A 20794-nucleotide genomic window follows, 5' to 3' on the forward strand; every position below is an offset into this window, starting at 1 on the left:
GTAGATAAGGAAACGGTAACCTGGAGTCTGGCCAGAGTGACTTTGCACTGGGTTATATTAGACTAGCTGCAAAGCAGGTCTTTTTCATTCCCATCATGGCAGCTGAATTTATAAAGCCAATATTAAACTAACATGCACATTACCAAATCAACTGCTGCCACTGGGCAAGGTTAGATCCTAGGCCTGAATTTCTGCAAATATCCTAAGACTAAATGCACAAGCTCCGCTTTCTGGATGCCGCTCAGAGCACAGCGCCTGCACCTCCCCGTGCACATGAAGCCTGAGATGCACGCACCATCTAGTGGCAACACAGCAAATGCGCTGGCGAGAATTAAAATCTCACACTTGGAACCAAATAGAAATCGTCGCTGAAGTCTCTAACGGGCTCGTAACTCTGTCAGGGACTTAGAGCTGCTTCAAGACAGCACATTTTAAAAATACAAAGAGGTGAGCACTCTGAGGCATGGGGTATTCGGGGAACACTGAACAAGGTCATTTATTTCCAAACAAATGAGCATCAACATAAAGAACATGAGTTCTGGAATGACACAGGAGGGACAGGGAGAGGTCTTCAGGGGCTTCAATGATTTACACAGCAAGCATGCTCAGATACTTTTATGTTTTCTGCTGTTAGCGATGGGGACAGCATATGAAACAAAAATCTGCACTTCTATGCATACATGCTGATGCAGAAGAGTACACTGCATAAAGACAGTGACATTAAAATTAAGGACAAGAGTTGGCTTGAACCTCACTCCAGAAGGAAAAAAAAAAAAAAATAAGGCAAGAAATCTTCACTTTGGTCCCCTCCTATGGTAAATTAATGGAAAGAGGAACCTTTGAATCTTGTCCTGCTCCCAGACGCTAAGGGGCAGATCTACTTGGGGCTTTCTAGGGACTTGTGGTGGGGACACACAGCAGGTTACTGCACACAGACCAAGGCCATGGCTCCTGCGCTGCACAAAGGATGTTGCTGACTGACTTGTGAAAGGGGGCCAGCTATGAAGACATGGAGGTGCAGTTTACATTAGGGAGAAAGCTTCACATTTTAGTTTTGGACAGGTGTTTTCCACCAATTCTGGAGGCATTACTAACCACTCCTTGATTTTGCAATCCAAAGCCAGTTGATTCAGAGTGTTTTCTTTTTTGTTCTGGGGACCTATATAGTACAGGAAAAGCTTTTGGGGATGATCGAGTCTCTTATTTGCTTCCATTTTACCCTTAGCATTCTTCATTCACTTTAGCCATATGTGCAACTTGAGGAAAAGTTTCACAAATTAAGTTAAAATATGAATTAGACTTCAAGAAGGTTTGAAACAGATATTGGATTTATTGGTCAGCTATGAGTAGGAAAATACATTGGTAAAGAAAAAGAAGACCCTGTATATAAATATAATACTAACTAGTTAAAATTTGACCAAGAAGAAAGTTCCACTGAAGAGAACAGTAAAAGCCCTTGTTTACCATCAGACCATATTCAGTTTCCCATTTATCTTATTGAAGAGCTGCCTATAGACAAATGCAACATTCTTTGAGCTTAGTGCAGATAATGTGCTGGTTTTTGTTACATGAATGGTAAACAAGAGTTAGTCCAGTGCATTACACATTATACAGAAGTACTGTGAATAAAGACTAAGATATTCTATTTTAGACACTACTTGAACATACCAAGACACTTAAGTGTTACAAATTTATGCAACCAAAAGGAAAGAATAGCAGTTAACATACTAAAAAATACTGTGTCCGGCTGGATGAAGAAGGCTTGCTACTTATGCGGTTAACTGATTATTATTATTTTTAAAGTTTTACAGTGTAATTAGTTTTCTTTTCCAATGATGTTGTAATTATTTTGTCTTTAGTACAGGTTTTACTGTGTGGCTGAAAAAGCAAACCATAAACTATCTTTTGAGTCTGCTCAAAAACAAACAAACAAACAAAATCATCCCCCCTCCCACCAAAACTTGAGAGATTTGCTAAGGTTACACCAAAAATGCATACATACAATGTTCTAACCAAAGTCAGTTTTGTCAGTGTTAGCCAAATTTACTTTTTTGTTTCTGAAGCTGCTAGAAGGACAAAATAATTACAAAATTCACCAACTTATATGCTCTTCCCCTTCCACCCCCCAACTTGCGTTATTTTAAAGCAGTAACTCATGGTATTAGTCTCGTACTCTAATCAATTCGTTGAGTATGCTTCAATTTACATTTGGATACTCAGAATTCTTTGCAAGTGTAGCTAAAAGTTGACAAGATATGGCTGACCATACTTTAAGTGGAAAAAAAAGCCTGGTCAAACCTAATAAATCCTTTTAACCCTCGGATGTTTTGTGACTTTTGCTCTATGTGCTTTTACAACAAGAACACTGAAGGTACATTATGGCAACACCCAAAACAACCTCAAATAAAAACATCGCAAATAACCATTTTATGTTAAAGACTATGAAGCAAACATTTTGATTTTGTGAAGACATGGTTTATTGCCTTATTCTATGTTATAGCTGGAAATTGAGACTTTTGAGTTAGATTTGACACAGGAATATATTTTCTTTGAAAGATTGTTTGACAAAGTGTATCTCAGCTCTGTTTTGGTGCCATCTGGTCTTTCCCTGTATTCACAAGATTACTCATTCCCTCACCCCCCAAGTCACCACTGCAGTCCAGTTAAAACCCAGTGAAGTCAAAGGAGTGTCTTCAATGTACTCATCGGGTTTTCAGTTGTGACCCGATGGACTAGTATAAAAGCTGGAGGAAACGGTTATTTACATGGACCCTTCGACTGTAAGGTGACTGAACAGGAATAGTTGCGTCTCCAAAAGCACAGCGGGCCATATTTTAATAGGATGTCATAAAGTCAAATGCTTTTAAATCTAAGAGATATAGGAGAACACATATTGGATAAAGCTCAAACCTTTTGAATCTAACAAGTGCACTCAAGCTCCAGCATCTATTAAAGTAAATTATCCCCCTCTAAGAAATACAAAATGAGTAAGTGCTTCCCTTCCCCTTCTGTAAAGCTTTCTGGACTCATTACACAATCCAGATAATCAGAAAAGAAAAATAGTTTGCTCAGTTTGACAAGCAAAATTGGCTCATCATCACTGGAAATTGTCATGATGTACGTTACCAAGACATCATTAAGGAAACATGAGTAAAACACCTTTTATTCACACTTTACAAAAAAAACCCAAAAAACAAACAGAAAAAAAATAACACTACGCATTAAGTCTACTACAGCAATACTACCAGCATTTCAATGTACTGATTATAAACTGGACATGTTTGGTGTTTTCACAACTAAAACCAAAACAAAATAACCCCAAGAGATCAGGTCCCAGACAAGGATTCAAGATCAAAATTTCTCCTATTGAAATTTTAAAATGTACACTTTACATATCCAAACTGTTAGTAATGTTTACTTTCAGCTTAAAACTGAATTGTTTGAGCACTTATGTGCTTACCAATTTCTAATAAAATTTTGAATCATTATTACCAATCCACTCATATATATAAAAATTCACAATATTTAGAAAGTTATAATGCTCAGTGTCCTTTTGCTTCCCTGCCCGCAGCTGAAACAAAAGCTGTTTAAGACCAAGCTCTCTATCTCCACTTTTTTTTTTTTTTTTTTTACATTGATTATTTAAGTTGTATTAGTTTAAGGAGATAACTTCTCTCTTTTAGGATACAAATACACAAGTTAAATTTGTAAGCTTTTATATACTTGGCTTCATGACACAAATGGCACTGAGGGTATACTACAACTTTAGTCTTGACACTTTAAAGTAAGACTTGGTCACTTTAAAAAATGATCTGAAGAATTGTCTTTGGGACCTGTTTTGAAAACGCATTTATTTTTACACTGCTTCATCAATAGAAAATGTAAGGTTGTTAAGTATTTTTTTCTTTAAGGAATTACACTTTCTGAAACTGAGGAACACACTTAAACTAAGGAGAATTCACATGATAATTCTTAGTGGGAAAAAGAGCACTGTGCAATGACACTGAAAGAAGCAGTGCATGGGTATTAGAAGCTAGAAACTGTGTACCCATAACCTGAACATGTTCAAAGAGTGTGATATCCAATGCTTCACAAAGGAAAAAAAAGATGCCACAGCTTATACAAAAGTATTTTCATAAAATTTTCACAAGTGTTAACATTATTTAAAAAAATAAAAGAGGATGCACAGGCTCTCTCTGCATGCACAGGCAGTGCTAGTTGAGAACAAATTTAAGCAGGCACAGTGGAGATAGAACAAGTATTTAAAACAGAAACAAGCTGTACACAGTTATCCCTAAATTTTACTTCAAAAGTTAGAGATGAGAAAAATATCTGAGTGTATACGCATCAGCAATAACTTTGAATGCATACAGGTTTACTTATATTCACTGCTTAGCTTATCTGTTCTGCGAGAACACTATGCTTTTCTCTTTTTTAAATCAGAAATCAACAGAAAGTATTTAGTTATCTCTGTAAGATATTAAGATTTTATAGATTTGGATTTTAAAAGCAACGTTCTCAATTGAACATAAAAAGTAGTACAAAAGGGCTAACAAAACCCTAACAGTGCAAATCGTTAGCAGAGAAAACCTGTGACAACCTCTTTTACAAGCTGGCCTTTATAACACATGAAAACAGATAAAAATTTAGCCTTAGTTTACAATACAATCATTTTCCAAATCTGATTTTTTTTTTTTAAAGTACAAAATCTCATAAATCAGGTTTTCTGTTGTTCATATACAATCAATAAAGGCTAAATTCAAATTCTATATTTTACAAACAAGTCTGAAAAAGCAGGGAGTGAAGTACGGAAGAATGTTCTGTGGATGTTCCTACTGGCCTCAAAAAAGTAGTGCTACAGATAACTGTGCAAAGAGAATATACTGTATAACAATTCCCTATTTCAAGGCATGAAAATGTCACGTTGGATAAAAGAAACAGGAAGGTTAATTGTAACGTATTAAAGAAAGGTGCAAATGCACCAATCACTGTTGAACAGTATACAAAGTATATTGGGCTCAGAATTGTGTCTGTTGATAGCACCTGGCTTTTACTATGTCTTTAGCAAATAATTAGATTTAAGATTAAGATTATTAAGAAAAAAAAATCCCTGTTGGCCATACCTCACTCCTCTATATTCAGATTTTACAATTGTACAAGTTAGATTGAGGTTGCCCTCTAAAATGTACTTAACTACCTCCTGCCAGGGAGATGGATTCCATTTACAGGAGGCAGGAAAGGCAGCAAAAGCTCCAGTTGTGCAAAAAGTGAGAAGTGGTCAGAAGGGATGAGCGGATGCGGACAACCACTTATATTGTTCTCTATTAACCAATGATGATCCAAAGGTCCAAGAATGCCAAGTATGTTTAGCTGAGGTTTAGAATAGAAGATGTAGTCAATAATACCCTAAAACGAGAATAGAAATAACATTATTAGTGTGTAATCTTTATCCAAGTTATTATTATTTATTTATTTTTAAACAAACGCGAGTTTAGGATTAGGAGTAACTGAAATGCTACCATTCCTTCTCCACAGTATACCATCAGTTTAGGAGGCTTATATTTCCTGTCCTGTCCCAATACAGATTAGGGAAACAAAGAACAAGTCCACTTCATGTCATTCATGCTCTGCTTTTGCAGGTTGTCACTTCCAACCTCCCACAAAGCTTCAAATCACACTTCTGATTTTGAAGAAGGAAGCAGCCCTCTGTTTGCTCATGCCAAGGGTACACTGACAGCTTTCCAGTAACGGTGTAGATTGCTTCCTTGGAATTGGCAGCTTAACTGCCTGTGTTCTACTACTTCATTTAGCATGGAGTATTAAAATACATCACATATATATATGAAAAGAAAACAACTCCATCTCTTGCGAATCTACTACAAGATCCTAACACAAAAAAAGGATGACTTAGCTACTGGAGTGCTCAACATTTCAATGTCCAAGAAACCATGTTTTAAATATAAGTTCAGCAAATCTGCTGTTAGCTATCTAAACATTAACTTCTTTGTTAAACAATTAACATGAATTGCTCTAATAAAACTTCAGATAGGAAACTTTTTCAAAACAGCAGCAAAGTTTTTTACCTTGAAATCAAATGTGTAATTTGTATAAGGCATTAGACCATTCTCATAGGCACTCTTCAACTTGAAACCATGTGTAATTCTTCCGTTTGTTGTTCCATTTTTTCCATTACAGCTGAAGTTGGTAAGACTTTCATTGTATCTCAGTTCCTTGAAATCTTTGTGGTTTGTTTCCACTCCACCAGTACTCAAATACTCAACAACACCTGACAGGAGAGACAAACACACAGGAAGGTATTAACAAGCATTCAGCATGTAAATGTGTGTGGATTACTCTGAGTTCTATATGCAATTTTCTGCTTTATATAAGGAAACCCTTAACAAGTACACAATACAGTCAGCAGTTCTTATAAAATACTGTGAGACAATGTATACACATATCTAGAGCAACTGTCACCTAGAACAAAGAAACATTCATTGATTAGAAAAACTTGAACATTAGTAAGAATGGTTTGACTCGAGAAATGAAGACGAAAGAGGTGGAAGTAAAATTCCACGTAGGTGCTAGGTAGGCAACTTCTTCTTGTCTCCATGCACAAATCTTAGCTTTCAACATTCCAAGACTAAAATGCTGCCAAAAAGACCAGTTCCATAACACTACTTCAGCTAAAGTTCACTTGAAAAGAGGGCACAAAGCAAATTAGACAGATTTGTCTTGGAAAACTACAGTTGTGCTCCTTTTCAGGAGAGGTGTGTTAGAGTTCTGGAAGGTAAAGGAGATGACTAACTGTTCTGAAGAGACACATGAACTGGCCATTGCAATAAGCACCAGCTTGCTTTCTTGCGATCATATTTAAAAAGAACAAACTAAACAAAAATCCCACACACTTCCAGCACTCTGAGCAGTAACCACTCGTATCAACCCTAGCAGATGTTAACTGTTGACAGAGGCCAGAAGGAAGGCAGACCAAGAATGAAGATTACTGTATTTAATAATTAGCAGCAAGAAAGAAGGATGGCTCGAGTTCACTACTTGAATTGGGTACCTGAGAAAGAGCAAAGAAGTGGTTCACTAAATCTGTTATTTCCTTGCACTTTAGAAAGTTGCCACAAAATCATAAAAATTAGCACAATAGTAAAGAACTATGAAGAATTCCTTTCTGGTAGGGGATATATTGAATTTTAGGAGTCCTAAAACATCTGAGCTGCAGAAAATGACTATAAGGATGCAACTTTAAAGAGAACAACATGTATTTTCACACTTAAAGTAATAAGAATAAATAAAAAACCAACAACCCCCAATTATCGGTAACATACTAACATTTCCAGTTATGTTGGAAGACATTTTCTTCCTTTCCATTCCTGTTTAAGATAACAATCAAAATGATCCTGAAAGACAAGACAGAACTACACTACTGCATAGACAATAAAAGTCACTCACAAAAGAAGCAGTTCTTATCTTTTTTCCTTCCTTAGTACCTTTAGAGCTTGTAATATGAAACAATGTGTTAGCTGGGTTGAAATTTCCTCTAAAAATTGAGACCTTAGAATTTAAATTGTTACAGAAAAATAATAAAACAGTGCTCTTACCAGAGTCTGGCAGAGAATTCAGATCGGCACACAGTACAAGTGGAATGGTTCCATGTTCTCCCGAAACACCAGGCTTGAGAGTACGGGAAGCTTTATCAATAATGTTCTTTACCTCAGACAGGAACATCATAGTCTGAACTAGCTTCACGTCAGAATAATCTGGGTCCCAATGCATATGTGCATTAGCAACAAGAACTAGCTGCTTTTCCATCCCAAGATGTGGTTTTCCAGCTAAAATTTAAAATTGATTATTTACTTTATGTGGTCAGCAACAGAAATGTTATCATCTTTAACTGTGTTGAATTTTATACAAGACATTTGAGTGGAAGAAAAATACCAGTTGCTTGAAGACGATTCATACCATTTAGTTTAAGATGGCTATACAACTCCTCTTAGATCTAGTAAGTGTTTTAGTTGATCCTAAGCATTAGGAATAATTTTATTTCACACTGAAGACCATTAACAGACTATCACTCTAATGTTTATTTAGGAATTTAGGAATGTTTATTTAGGAATGTCACTATCACCATAAATAATAGATAACCACACTAACAGAAAACTACTGTAGTTTTAAAAATTAAAACAGTTTTCCTCAGGTTATCTGTGAGTGCAAACAAGCTCTGCCCGTATCTTACTAGGCAATGAGCTCTGCGTTTTAAAGTTACTCACATTGTTAGCTACCTACTTAGAATTACTTCTTAAAAAGCTTGTTAGAATGTGAACTAAAATCATACTTGGATAAACATAAACGTTGAATAGGTACCCACTGAGGTACTTATAAAGCCAACTTACATCTCATAAATTAAGGAATGGCAGGGCAGAACAAGTTGGGTTTAAGCATAACATTGAAGAAAACAAACTAAAACGATGCAGATACATGAACCTGGAAAACCCAACTACTATCAACTGATTCTCTGATACCTGTACATCTCTCCAAGCAAAGTCCATCAAAGCAAAATAGTACAAGTGAAGCTACAAACAAAAAAAAAAACACAACAACTATCTCATCCTTTGAATAATACATCTTTTCTCCAATTTCTCTTTGGAAATAAGTTTGTCTCGGCATACAGTGTATGAACAAACTCATCTGTAGAATCTGGTTTCTGTTTTACTGTAACAAAAGTCCATTTTTTTAATTTATAAAATACAATCATTTCAAAAATTAAGCTAGATAGGACTTACATGACATTTCTATCAATTCTTTTCGCAGTTCTAATAATACAGCAACTCCAATGTTATCTTTTGTCATAACTCTGTTCAACATAGCTTCTGAACCTTCTGAGTTTGCCATAGCTAGTTGATTGAACTCAACGGTATGTTTTTGAACCAAAGTAAATCTGAAAGAAGAACATTATATGTGATTTCTTCAGTAAACAGATATCAAAGGAAATGTTATAGGTAATTCTCCTTTTAATTAAAGCTCAAACATTTATGATGAGAAAGTCTCAGCCTATAACATAATTTCATAAAAATCCTAAACTGAAATCAAAGGATAAAAAAAAAAATGCTAGGGAAACTGTAAGATATTAAGCTGATTTTAAATTTAAATATTTATTTTATTTTTAAAAAGAGAAAAATATAGAATAGGAGCTCTTGTTTTTGATTCTCCATGAGATTCTAGTTCAAACTTGCAGGTTTAATAGAGTGACTGAGTAATTGTTTTTTGGCACCTACATTTATTTGTGAACACAAAGGAATGGAAGCAGAAGGAAGGAAAACTATTACTGTCATATCCAAACAGTTGTACAAGTATAATACAACGAGTAACTATTGCAGCTCTTATATGATGTCTTAATATCATTGCTCACTCCTAAAAATAGGTTCATTCTTTTCCCCTCCTTTCTCAGAAGATAAATGCATCAAAAAAGTCAGTCATCTGAGCCCTTACTTCAGCAATTTTGATTACCTATCCATTTAATTAAAACAAAAAAAAAAAAAAAAAGGAAAAAACATTTGCTTCCTTCTAATTATTAACACCTAATGGTAGCATATGAAGTGTAACTTAGTGAAGTCCTAACCTGTTTTGTTCCAATAGAAGAAAATTTCAACTTCAGCAAAAATTCAGGATAAAATTCTCCATTGCTAGTTATGCACAAAAAGATTTCTCCTGTACAAACTACTCCTTCTAGAGATTGGAATGCTCCATAACAAACATTGAACAGCTACAGAAAGGGTGACTAATGCCAAGTTGTTTTGACTGTAGAATGACACAAGAAATTGTGTGAAAAAGAGCAAGACACAATAGAAGGCTTTACAAAACCTATCACTTACTTTTCTGTTTTGAAAAATATTGCACAACCATCAACATGTTTTCTTTCCTGTTCTGACATTGTCCTAGCTCTGGATTTTGGACTGAAGAATCCATTATAGCCACGTTCTTTCAATTCTACCAGGAAAAAACTGTAGTACTGTTCAGTTTCAACCTCCTATAGAGTCAGAATAGAGCACAGCATGAATGTACGATAGCAAAATACACAGGACTGTTATTATTTAGACTTGAAGTTTAAATCATTTTCAAATTAGATTAGAAAAAAACAAACACACATAAGAGTCAAGTATATCACAGAATGTAAATTTGAGAGCAATATTCCTATTTTAAGAAGAAAATAGAATGAATTTCTGTAATCCACAGAGTTATGATTATCTTAAGCCTTTTATTTGAAAATGTGTCAATTATACCCCCACATACACATGTACACACAAAGACACCCCCACATACATTTCTTTGATCAGCAGCTGCTGGTTCACATTCCAACTGTGTGGGCTGAAAAGCATTCTTTTGATGTCAAGCAACAAATACTGCTCTAAACACCCTTTCTTTTTTCTTTTGTTTTCAGACGGTTTTGAAAACAGACCATTTACTGTAAATATAGTTAACATAGAGAAAACAGTAGATGAGAATACAAAAGGAAAAGAAATAGCAGCATATCTTTTACCTGAAGACTTATGATGTCGGCATTACAGCTCAGGATTTCCTGCATAATGGCTTTTTTTCTGTATTCCCAGTTCAGTGCCCAAGATGGACAATAGCCATACAACTGCCGGGTAGCATATTTATCACAAAGTACGTTGTAACACATGACAGAGAACAAGGCTGTGGATAAATAATGTTACTTACACACTGATGTGTTAAGAACAAAAAAAACGCAGTTATATTCTTCACTTTTGTCTTCTGCAGATTTATAAATGCAAGCTTCATTTGCGTCAACCAAAAATTAACACCTGTACTTATACTAAAAAAGCATTTATTAGTTCTTCTGGAAAGATGTTACCTTCAAGTTTGGGCTTCTGGAAGCCATCTACTAACATTTACTTAGTAAACAAAACCAAAACCACCCTTTATATGGATAATGAAATAGACAGCAGACAAATGTACTCCATGCTAAGTGATGCATTACTGTGAAAAGCCTAGAACAAGGTGTTTTGAACATTTAAATTTGCTAGCTATCCTGAAGTTTGTAAGCTCTTGAAATAGACTATTTAAAAATCTATCTTAATATCAGCATGAAATGTAACAGATCCTCATAATTTTGCAGATATACATCAGGGTTAGGAATTTTTCACACAAATAAGTAGTATAGGCAAAACAGTAAGTAAAAAACATCCACCTCTAATTTTCCTCACAAAGTTTACAATTTGCATGTAACGTTAAACATTTGCTTCTCTGTATTTATTTTGAACAGAAGGGATATAAGACAGTTCAGGGCAGCATGACAGGTAATCCAGTAGGATGGATATTTGGTTTTGTTTTTAAAAAAGCACTAAGGAATTTGCAGTATGATAATGAGATACTTTACTTGGAAGATTACTGGTAGCTCCTCTCAACAAGGAGGACAACACAGGAGAAGAAAAAAAAAATACAGCTGTTTGAAGATTTGTAAAATGAGGCAACAATCCAAGGCTGACTGGGGGTCAAAGCTCAATCCTTTGAAAACAAATAGGTGAGAGCAAGAGACATATTGCATAACATCATGGTCTTTGAAGTAACCTCCTTGATAAAATCAATAGGGGAAAGTAACGTATGTCAGTCCTGAAACAGAGGACACTGCAATAATTGCAGAATATTTTCAGTCTGCAAATGAATAAAAAGGGCTGTATTTTAGATAATTCATGCAGAAGAAATTAGTAAGCAGATAAATGCATCCTGATTCCCAAGAGCAAGAAACGTGTGGAAGCAGATGATACATAGGGAACTTGAAAGGAAAAAAAAATATCTACCCTTTTGAGAAATTATGACCATGGTCTTCCATTTTTTATTCTTCAACAAATGTTCAATTGAGCCTGTTATAATACAACTATATAACTCATTGTGGACAACAATTTCACTTCCTGGGAAGAGTATGCTCATTAAGAAGAAACTACATCCTAATACGATCTGAACCAGGTGTTTCAGTTGAGGTAGAACTGCTTCAACTAGCTGCCAGCAATGGTCAGATGATTAATTAATTTAAGTATCAAAAACTTTTCAGCAGATAATAAAGATCAACAGTTTTCATAAAAAGAAATGAAAAGTCCTTGAAGTGTTACAGTACCTGTTGGTCTTGTACGGTCTGGTTCTTGCAACATAATCCAAGATCTTGGAGGCGGTTGTTCTGTTGAAACTATGGAAGTATTTTAAAAATAGAAATACAAGAAGTGATAATCACATTTAATTTATACAGCAGAAATTAATGTTTTAAGAATGATCACTTACTTCTTTTTGCAGTACCTGCCAAATTATCAAGCAAATAGTTCAGTAGCCTTCGTGTCCCATCTGGTTCCTGATAAAGGTTCAGAATATCCTGTGTAAGTGGATTTCCTGCAAACACATTTACAGAAATACTGAAATATGCAGAATCAGTATGAATTTACACATGCACATTTAAAGCCAGCATCTCTGAGAAAAATACTAAATTTACTATGAACTATGAACAAACTTCAAATCTCAAGTCTTCAATCCCACAAACCACAACACGTGCAGCTATTTCTGCTGAATTTAATAGCATTCTCTCTTCTTCTGAAAGCCTGCTCCAAGTGCAGGTGTTGGATCTAACAGCAGGGAGAAATTGGCATGGTACAATGTGCTGCATCACTTGCAGGCACAAAGCTGATGAGGCAAAAAACACAAGAGCAACCTGTTTGCTTTGCTTGATGTGAGTGAAGTGTCCACTGTCAGTTTGCCTGTCCTACCCCAATGGAGTCTACCAACTGCTAAACTCATAAAGCTGATCATAAAGGTTTTCATGGACAATGCACGTGGTAATCATCCAGTTTTAAAGGAGGAAGACTTGAGACTTAACAGCATTTGGAGATATTGCTATCGCTCAGTACTCCTGATCTTGCAGGCCCTCATGTGACAATTTCCAATGAAATCAGCAATTTTATAGCAACAATAATTCATACAATTCAGAAAAAAAAAGGGAAAAAATATAGCTGCTTGTGTAAACAGCACAATAACCTTTGTACAGCAGTACAAAGCATATACCCCTTTTGGTTAGAGTTCACTATCAATAGCTCACTGCAGACTTAAAGCACTCTTATCTGATTCCTGTGCAAGCAACAGAAAGCTTCCTCTCTGCAGAAAGGAGGAAGACTCTTTACATTTGGAGTGTTTGGACCCAAGGAGCTCTTCTCTTAATCACTAAATAACAACATTTATAAGAGTGAAGTAGCTAAGTAGTAAGTAGCATCTGGGATTGCTATTCAGTAACATTTCATGAATCAGCAGTCTACAGCCATTACATCTCAGGAGTGATATCATTAAACAAAGCACGGATACCAAGAAAAAGTAGTAATACCTTTCAGACCCAAAGTCTGTAACTGGAACAGTTTTCCCAGCTCAAAAGGTAAAACTCGTAACAGGTTGTTATTTAAATGTAGTTCCCTGTAGACAGAGTAAGAATCATATAGGGCTGAAAACAAACCGAAGTTTGTCTTCAGCAACCTATAGTACAGGAGATTTAACTAAAAAGAAACAACATACTAGCAAACCACAATACTCAAAAAGAAAAAAAATGAAGACTAAACAGCAATAGTTAGGGAAATCCTGCTGTACTCACACACACACAGACAGAATATGTATTACATTGAAGTAAAGAGGAAAGCAGCTGTTTGGCAAGTTCATCTTAAAAAGTCAGGAATTTTGTAAACATTAACAATTATGAAAGCATTTAATACTACAAGTGATCAAGTAGTAACAGCTCTGACAAACCACACCATAAAACAGTTCATCTATGATTAAAAGCCAAATAAAGGAAAATTAAAACCCAGAAAACAAATAAGCAAAAAATAAATGAAGTACCATGACAGCACTACTAGAGCTATGACATTATCATGTTAGTACACAGTTAAAATTCTTTTTGGTTAAGGTCTCTCATGAATACCGGTTTGCACTTCACATGGAGTAGGGAAAAGCGGAGTGCATGCCTCAGGTAATTTAATTCTTTCCACTAAGCTTCTTTCCTTTGACACATAAGGAAAGGTAAGTGCATACTGATCTACTGTGTACAAGTTTCCAGACACAAAGAAATAGTTGATCTGTCTCTGGCCAACAAATAGTAATTTTCTGTTGTTTCTGTAACTTCAGCATTAGGATGAAATACATGCTTTTTACCTTCCAAAAAGCAAAATAAATACAGGAACAGGTCTGGATTCTGATATCCCAATCAACTGGGCAGACAGAATGGACTTGTGAGCAAGCTTTTCAATTTCTTTAAAGCATTCCAAGCTAAGAGGTGAAGACTTTCCTTAAAATTTTCAGTATAAAGTTGCTACTTCAAAGTGTTTTCACCTTGGTGTCTAGAGACTCAAAAATTATTCGGGGAGGGAACGACACCAAACCTGGATGCCAAGAATTATGTTACTGCCTTTAGATTTCTACAAGACAGCACTCAAAGCAAAGAGAAACATTTCTTCTCCGAGCCTTGTATTTCAAAAGTAAATTCTACACAGTTCTTCCCTAACAGTGATTTCCAAAAAAATTCTCAGTTTAACTGCATATTTACAAACCTTGGTAAAAATGAAGTCACTTGTTTCACAGATACTCTGGTGTGTGGAATAGCAGAAGATAAGGGAGGGGACTTTCTTTTTGATTGACTGGGTTATCTAGAAATGTTAAATCATTACTCATCTGATTGCCAGACTATATAATACAACTGGTCACCTGTTTTGTAGTTACTTTTTTGTTTGTTTTGAATATAAAATCTCTCAGATGAAAGCACATATTTTAGACAGAAACTCAGAAGCCCACTGTGTCATTATACAGTTTCTAAGTATAAACAATAAACATGGCAGGTAAATAAGGAGACAATATATTATTTAAAACAAAATATTCCCAATGGTCCTCAGCACTTCCATGGATGTTTGAGACTTAAATGGATATCATTTTTTAGAGATAATATTCAATAAGACATTAAAAGGCTACTAATTTATTCTTTAGGAAGGTACCTTGTCCATTAAGAGCTTTTCAAAGCACTGCCGAAGTCTAAAAAAAGTTAGATTATGTATGAAGTGTAAAAAATACAGCTAAATTCCTTTAGCGAAAAAATAGCGGGATGGAAGAATGGCATAAAAGTAAGTATCATTACATTTTCTCTCTTGGATGAAAGGATTATTTTCTCTAATAAGCTTTGCCTCCTGGAACCCCTCCTTTACACAGCAAAGATGATAACAGCAAATTCCACTAGTTCTTTCAAGCATATCAAGAGAATCTGTTTTAGATCTGAGCTTTTCAAGGTAATATGTTAGAATGTTTTTTTTTCTCCTCTTTCCCCAAAGATCAGAAATCTTACTGCTCTCTCTGACACCTCTTTCTTGAGTACCTACAGCAAAAACAGAGATGCAATGAGTCTTGGGTGAGCTTTGCCATACAGACCAAAAACAGAGCTCCAGATGTGAGAGTTTGAAGACCTGTTATCAATTCTAATGCGTGAGAGCACAAATTATTTCTGTGGCTCAGGGTATTAGCAATGCCCAGTGTTGAATTACCGTTAGTTTGAACAACTTCCCAGAACTTATGGGAAGCGTCAGCAGTAAGAGCTAGCCTGAAACATAAAACTACAGCACAACTGAGACCTGCAGAGCGCTATCACACAGGATGCACTTACGGATTTTTCTTCACTTTCACCACAGTGAAAAGAAATCATGGATCAGCTGCAATTACTGAGGACAGAGAGAGTGCAGTGGATTAATGCACTAGCTTTTCACGTCTAGAGGTCTGGATTCAATTTCTATGTTTATATCACAAACAGAAAACTGGATTGATCCTAGGCCTTGGCTACACATTTCACATTCACAAGATTTAGCATTCTCTACTTGGAAGAGGTCTAGGACTTGGAAGAGAGCTGAAACTTCATAAAGTTAGAATAAATTGGGAAAAATGTTGTGAAGATAGCATAGTATCTTTGGACTCTGCTGATGACTCTATGGGGCTATTCTAACTTAATGTCATGAATATTAATTTTACAGCAACATTTCAGAAAGAAAGAAAAAGATTGATGAAAATAAAATAATGCTGATGAAATGAAAAGATTAATTTGAAAATATTCCAGTACATTTAGGATTACTAGCTCATGTTATCTGAAGAATGGATAAAGGAGAGAAGAAAATTACTAATAACTGCTTTTAATTGGAGTAGTAATGAAAAACATTAAAAATAAAATACAAAAGAACAAGCTATTTCAATTCTGATAACAACTACACAACACACTACAAAGGAGAGCTGCCAATTATATTCTAAGAAGTACGGTTCCTTTACTCAACCACCAAGACTGAGACTTAAAGTACTTTGGAATTTGAGCTTTTAGTACCAATTTAATTGGCTAGTTTAATCCTCTCCAACAGAGTGGACTTCTCTAAAGTAGAATAAAATGCAGTGACATATTTATGTACAAACTTGCTTTGCTTCCAGTTTTATTGAAGCTGTCCTGGCAGTCCATTTCTCTATTTTCTTTCTTTACTTCCAATAAAATTTGAATTACTTGTAGACTCAGTGTTTTCTGGTTTTGAGAAAGTTGGCCATAAACATCTTCAAAATTAAAAGTAGTTACGTCAATTACTTGTAACTATCTAATAAAACTAAAGATAAGGCTCTTCTTTTGGGTCAAGGGTAAAAGAGTGTTGCCTGTAAATATTTACCTTTATATGTCATTTACATATTTACATAACAATGTATTGTAAAGTGAAATGCTGCAGCCTTAATTATAATGTAAATATTCATCACTATTCATGTTTGAGGTATCATTCCATGCAAACTTTGTGCATTTTCACATTGTAAAATTGAGTGGAAAAAGTTGCATATAGTACTTTTTTTCCCCCTCTTCGATTTGCATAGGAATGCAGCTACTTGAGAGTAAATGTAGGAAGGAGATGATGTTAGAAAAACTGCAGTAGTTACAAAACCAAGAGAATAAGAACTATTATTATTAGAAATAATTACTAAAGATGAATAAATAGGAAGAATAGTAGTTAGCATGACTGTGAATGTTTAATCGGACCTTCTTCCTACTTTCCTATGAGACAAAGGCAATTGTTTGTGCATCAGCATTTCTTAGAGAAGAATTCCACATAAAGATTTTTAAGAGTTTGAAAAGAGATGCATAAGAGAGGAAACCTTACTTGGAAAGATATAAAATGGTTGACTATTATCAAACTGAGCGCTTCCGGAGCTCATAAGGAACTGTTATACATTGGAACAGAATATCACAGAAAATCCAGCACTGCTATAAACTGCAAAGACTATAGCAAGTGTTCAGGGGGACAGGTAAAGAGTCAGGAAGGGGATATTTATTTATCCTTTCTGTTGACTAGAACATCAATATTATGCCAAAACCCAAGCTGTTTCTATAAGACAACAGGAGTTAAAATTGTTCAACTGCTAAAACTTACGTACCTGAGTGACACCATGTTTCCGAGCTCTGCTGGTAAACTGCGGATTTTGTTAGAGGACAGGTCCAGATACACCAGATTGTGAAGCTTGGCAATGTCTGAAGGAATACGGGATAAGGAATTGTCACTGAGATGCAAAGCTGTCAAATGGGTCAGTGTCCACAATGATGAACTTAAGCTTCTCACTTTCCCTGTGGAAGGAAGGTGAAGGAAAATAATAAAAATCCATTAATCATTGATTATATAAATCCAAAGAAATTCAGCACTGTACATGAGAATTTAAAGTGTTGCCAGGGACACTTAGATTGTTTTTCTCCCAATCCATACTTAAATTTTGAGCATCTGTCCTTCTCAAGTCCCATACAAAACAGACATTTACTAACTGACCATGTATTCAATAATTAATAGATGTTTAAGAAATATTATTTGTCTTACAGGTTATATTTGGGGTGAAAGATTCTTCAGTTTGCCCCTTATTTCTGTGTAACATCTTTCAAACCCAAAGTCTTTATTCTGTGGCATTAATCCAGCCAAGAACAGACAGAAGTACTATATTTGGGGTGACTAAAATGCTTCGTTAAGAACATGGATTTCCATCTGGTATTCAACCAAAAGCTGCATAAATTATTGCCAGAGATTTAAAAAAAAAGGTATAATTTTCGTATAAACTGAATGGTGGAAACATGGATTTGTGTTATAGAATCAAGATTCTTACACTGCTGCATGTGAGCAATGTGAGATATAATCAGAAGAAGGTCTCAAAATATTTTCTCTCTCCAAGACTTTTTTTTTGGAAGAGCTCTTTTCATTTACAAGTCATCTAACTGTGCCAATGGCATTAGAAGAAGGGTACCAACGTCAATTTCTCCAAGGTGGAAAAAGTTTTGAAAGCCTTTTAAAAGACCACCATTTAACTAGGTTTCTGCATCTGCAACCTTCAGGTAAGAAATGCCCATGTAAAGGCATGTAGCACTTGAATCAAGACATGGATTCAGTGATCTGGACAGAAAGAATGACTCTTCTCAGTTCGAACTACTCGTATTCTACAAATTTCTGTATTAGACAGTCAGTCATTTAGAAATACCACGTCAGTTTTTGCAGTCTCATGAAGAAATTCCATATTTAATCAAAATTTCAGCCTAAATTTGCATCACTAGAAAATCTGCTGGATGTGACAACCTACAACACTGCTATGCAACGTGTGAAGACCTTTAATGAGCCAAAAGGTCAAGCCTCAGTTTTTTATTCCTTCTTCCAGTGGAAGCTGGGTATCAGTTTACCACAGGTGAATGTACCACACTGAGCATACAACTTCTCTCCTATCATTCTTTCACGTTCCCTAGATTTCTTGTTCAAGCCTGTACTACGACACAGGCTATTCATAAATAGCAATGAGATTGTAACTCAGTTACAATCAGTTACTCAGATTCCTCAGTTTCTTACCACTTATTTCCAACTCCGCCCAGTGTGATTTCTTTCCGTTGGCTGCTTCCTCTGAGGACATAATTGTGTACATCCTCCGTGGATCAGGTGGATCGTACTTTTCCTTGGGCATTCCTATCAAGATAAAGAGACGAAGAATGAATTATGATGTTTTACATTGTGAATTATTTGAAAGGTAGTTTCCATTTCTCAGTTAAATATCTTTTCAGACGTTCACTCCAAACACGTCTCAAAACTTAAAGACAACTTGTGACCATTTATAAACTTTACTGAATGGGAAAGCCTGCTCTAAAAATAGATGAGCTCAGATTCCCGATGCTCCCAGAATGACAGATGACAATCCCCCTCTACCCTCTGACAACAATTTAACAAAATCTGTAAACCAATATAAAGATTCTGTCCTGACACCTTTCACGATTATTATGTATTTCACTGTATCCTTCTAAAAACAACCCAACGCATTGCAGTCTCCTTTGCCACCAAATTCTTCCTTGTATAAACTGTGAAGAAAACAGTTGTCTCTAACCTTGTTTATCTACCAGTTCCAAGCTTATTGCAATTCTCAACTCATCGCACAATTCAGAGCATCCAAGAAAAGAACATTTCAAAAGGATCCTCAATTCTTCAAGTCTGCTAAGCAACAGCCTTTTAATCCAAACCTTATCCTACTCCTTTGAATCTGAAAATATTGCATCTAAGGTAGAGATTCCTGCCAGTTTCTTCAGTTAGGCATTTAATGATTACGCTTATCTCCAGTGCAAGAAGGATGTGGACTTGAGAGGGTCCAGAGGAGGCCACAAGGATGATCAGAGGCTGGAGCACCTCTCCTAAGAAGAAAGGCCAGGAGACCTGGGGATGTTCAGCCTGGAAAAGGGAAGGCTCGAGGGACACCTTATTGCTTTAAGGTCCCTACCAACCCAAGCTGTTCTAAGATATCACGATTTTTCTCATTCTCTTCCAGATCACTCCTGATAATTTTACCAGAAACATTTCTGAATTTCTTCTTTTTTTTTTTTTTTTTTTCATATCCAATTGCAGACCACGAAAAAGAAGGAGCAAAAATTCCTCTACAAAAAGCCTCCCTCTGGCATTGCTGTACATCAACATACTTGTACTACCCCACTGCAGAGAGAAGGAAGGAAAATAAGGCATTCCTGGATTGATACTAAAAGCCTGTTCTATAACCCTCTCTTTTGTATTTTAGGATTAAAAATCACATTTGGGTTTTAGTCAGTTAAAAAGGGAAAACAGCTTAAATATATTTTGATTTAAGTAACTACTGTATTAACATACACATTAGTTACGTATTTTAAGGTTACAGAAGGCTTCCAATATAAATAGCTTTTATCACAGATTAGAAAACTACTTTTGCATAGCTCTATGTAGATGTAAGAGCTTCTATGGCAGAGTTCACCAGCTTAAAGTGATGCATCCAAATATACAGAAAAGCACAAGTACTGAGCTATAAAGTTATTTATATGCAATAAAGAAGTTAAACAATACTGACTCAAACAGTATTTACAAGCAAGTTACAAGAAACATTACACAATTGTTAAGCAAAATGTATCAATATTATAATATTATCCCAAAAACAGTAAACAGAGAAAAACCTCCATTGGTTGAAGCCCTGAGGAACGCCTACCTACCAAATTTTTCAAGGCTTTCTATCAAGTCAATTTTTTTCCTGTCGCTGGACTAATTGACTACATCAGAAAGTGTTGTACTTATCCAGAGCATAAACCAGTAAGAACCTTTACAAGATTAGGTTATCAACCAGACTTGTTTCTTATGGATTGAATGTACAGGGAATGGTTTATTCTATATGTTAAAAACAAAAATAATAATTAATTACGTGTCTTAATTAAAAGTTTTTAGAC

General features: G+C 35.4%; 1 protein-coding gene across 2 annotated transcripts in view; it reads right to left on the reverse strand.

Annotated features, from left to right (window-relative positions):
• Positions 1-3147: 3147 nt before the first annotated feature.
• CNOT6 (CCR4-NOT transcription complex subunit 6) overlaps positions 3148-20794 on the reverse strand; it is a 30534-nt gene continuing 12887 nt past the window's right edge. Inside the window, exons 2-12 of one of the 2 annotated variants that reach the window (XM_084295065.1) lie at positions 18918-19031; positions 17479-17665; positions 13388-13473; positions 12319-12408; positions 12143-12211; positions 10547-10704; positions 9882-10036; positions 8793-8947; positions 7611-7841; positions 6084-6286; positions 3148-5406 (exon numbers count right to left, since the gene is read on the reverse strand). In XM_084295065.1, coding sequence (XP_084151191.1) covers positions 5194-5406; positions 6084-6286; positions 7611-7841; positions 8793-8947; positions 9882-10036; positions 10547-10704; positions 12143-12211; positions 12319-12408; positions 13388-13473; positions 17479-17665; positions 18918-19029 — 1659 coding nt within the window. In that variant the 5' untranslated portion in view covers positions 19030-19031 and the 3' untranslated portion in view covers positions 3148-5193. Of the gene's footprint in view, positions 5407-6083; positions 6287-7610; positions 7842-8792; positions 8948-9881; positions 10037-10546; positions 10705-12142; positions 12212-12303; positions 12409-13387; positions 13474-17478; positions 17666-18917; positions 19032-20794 lie in introns of both variants that reach the window. The other variant, XM_084295064.1, reaches the window with a different exon arrangement.

The sequence above is a fragment of the Netta rufina genome (assembly GCF_964035555.1).
Source record: "Netta rufina genome assembly, chromosome: 14".
Lineage (NCBI taxonomy): Eukaryota > Metazoa > Chordata > Aves > Anseriformes > Anatidae > Netta > Netta rufina.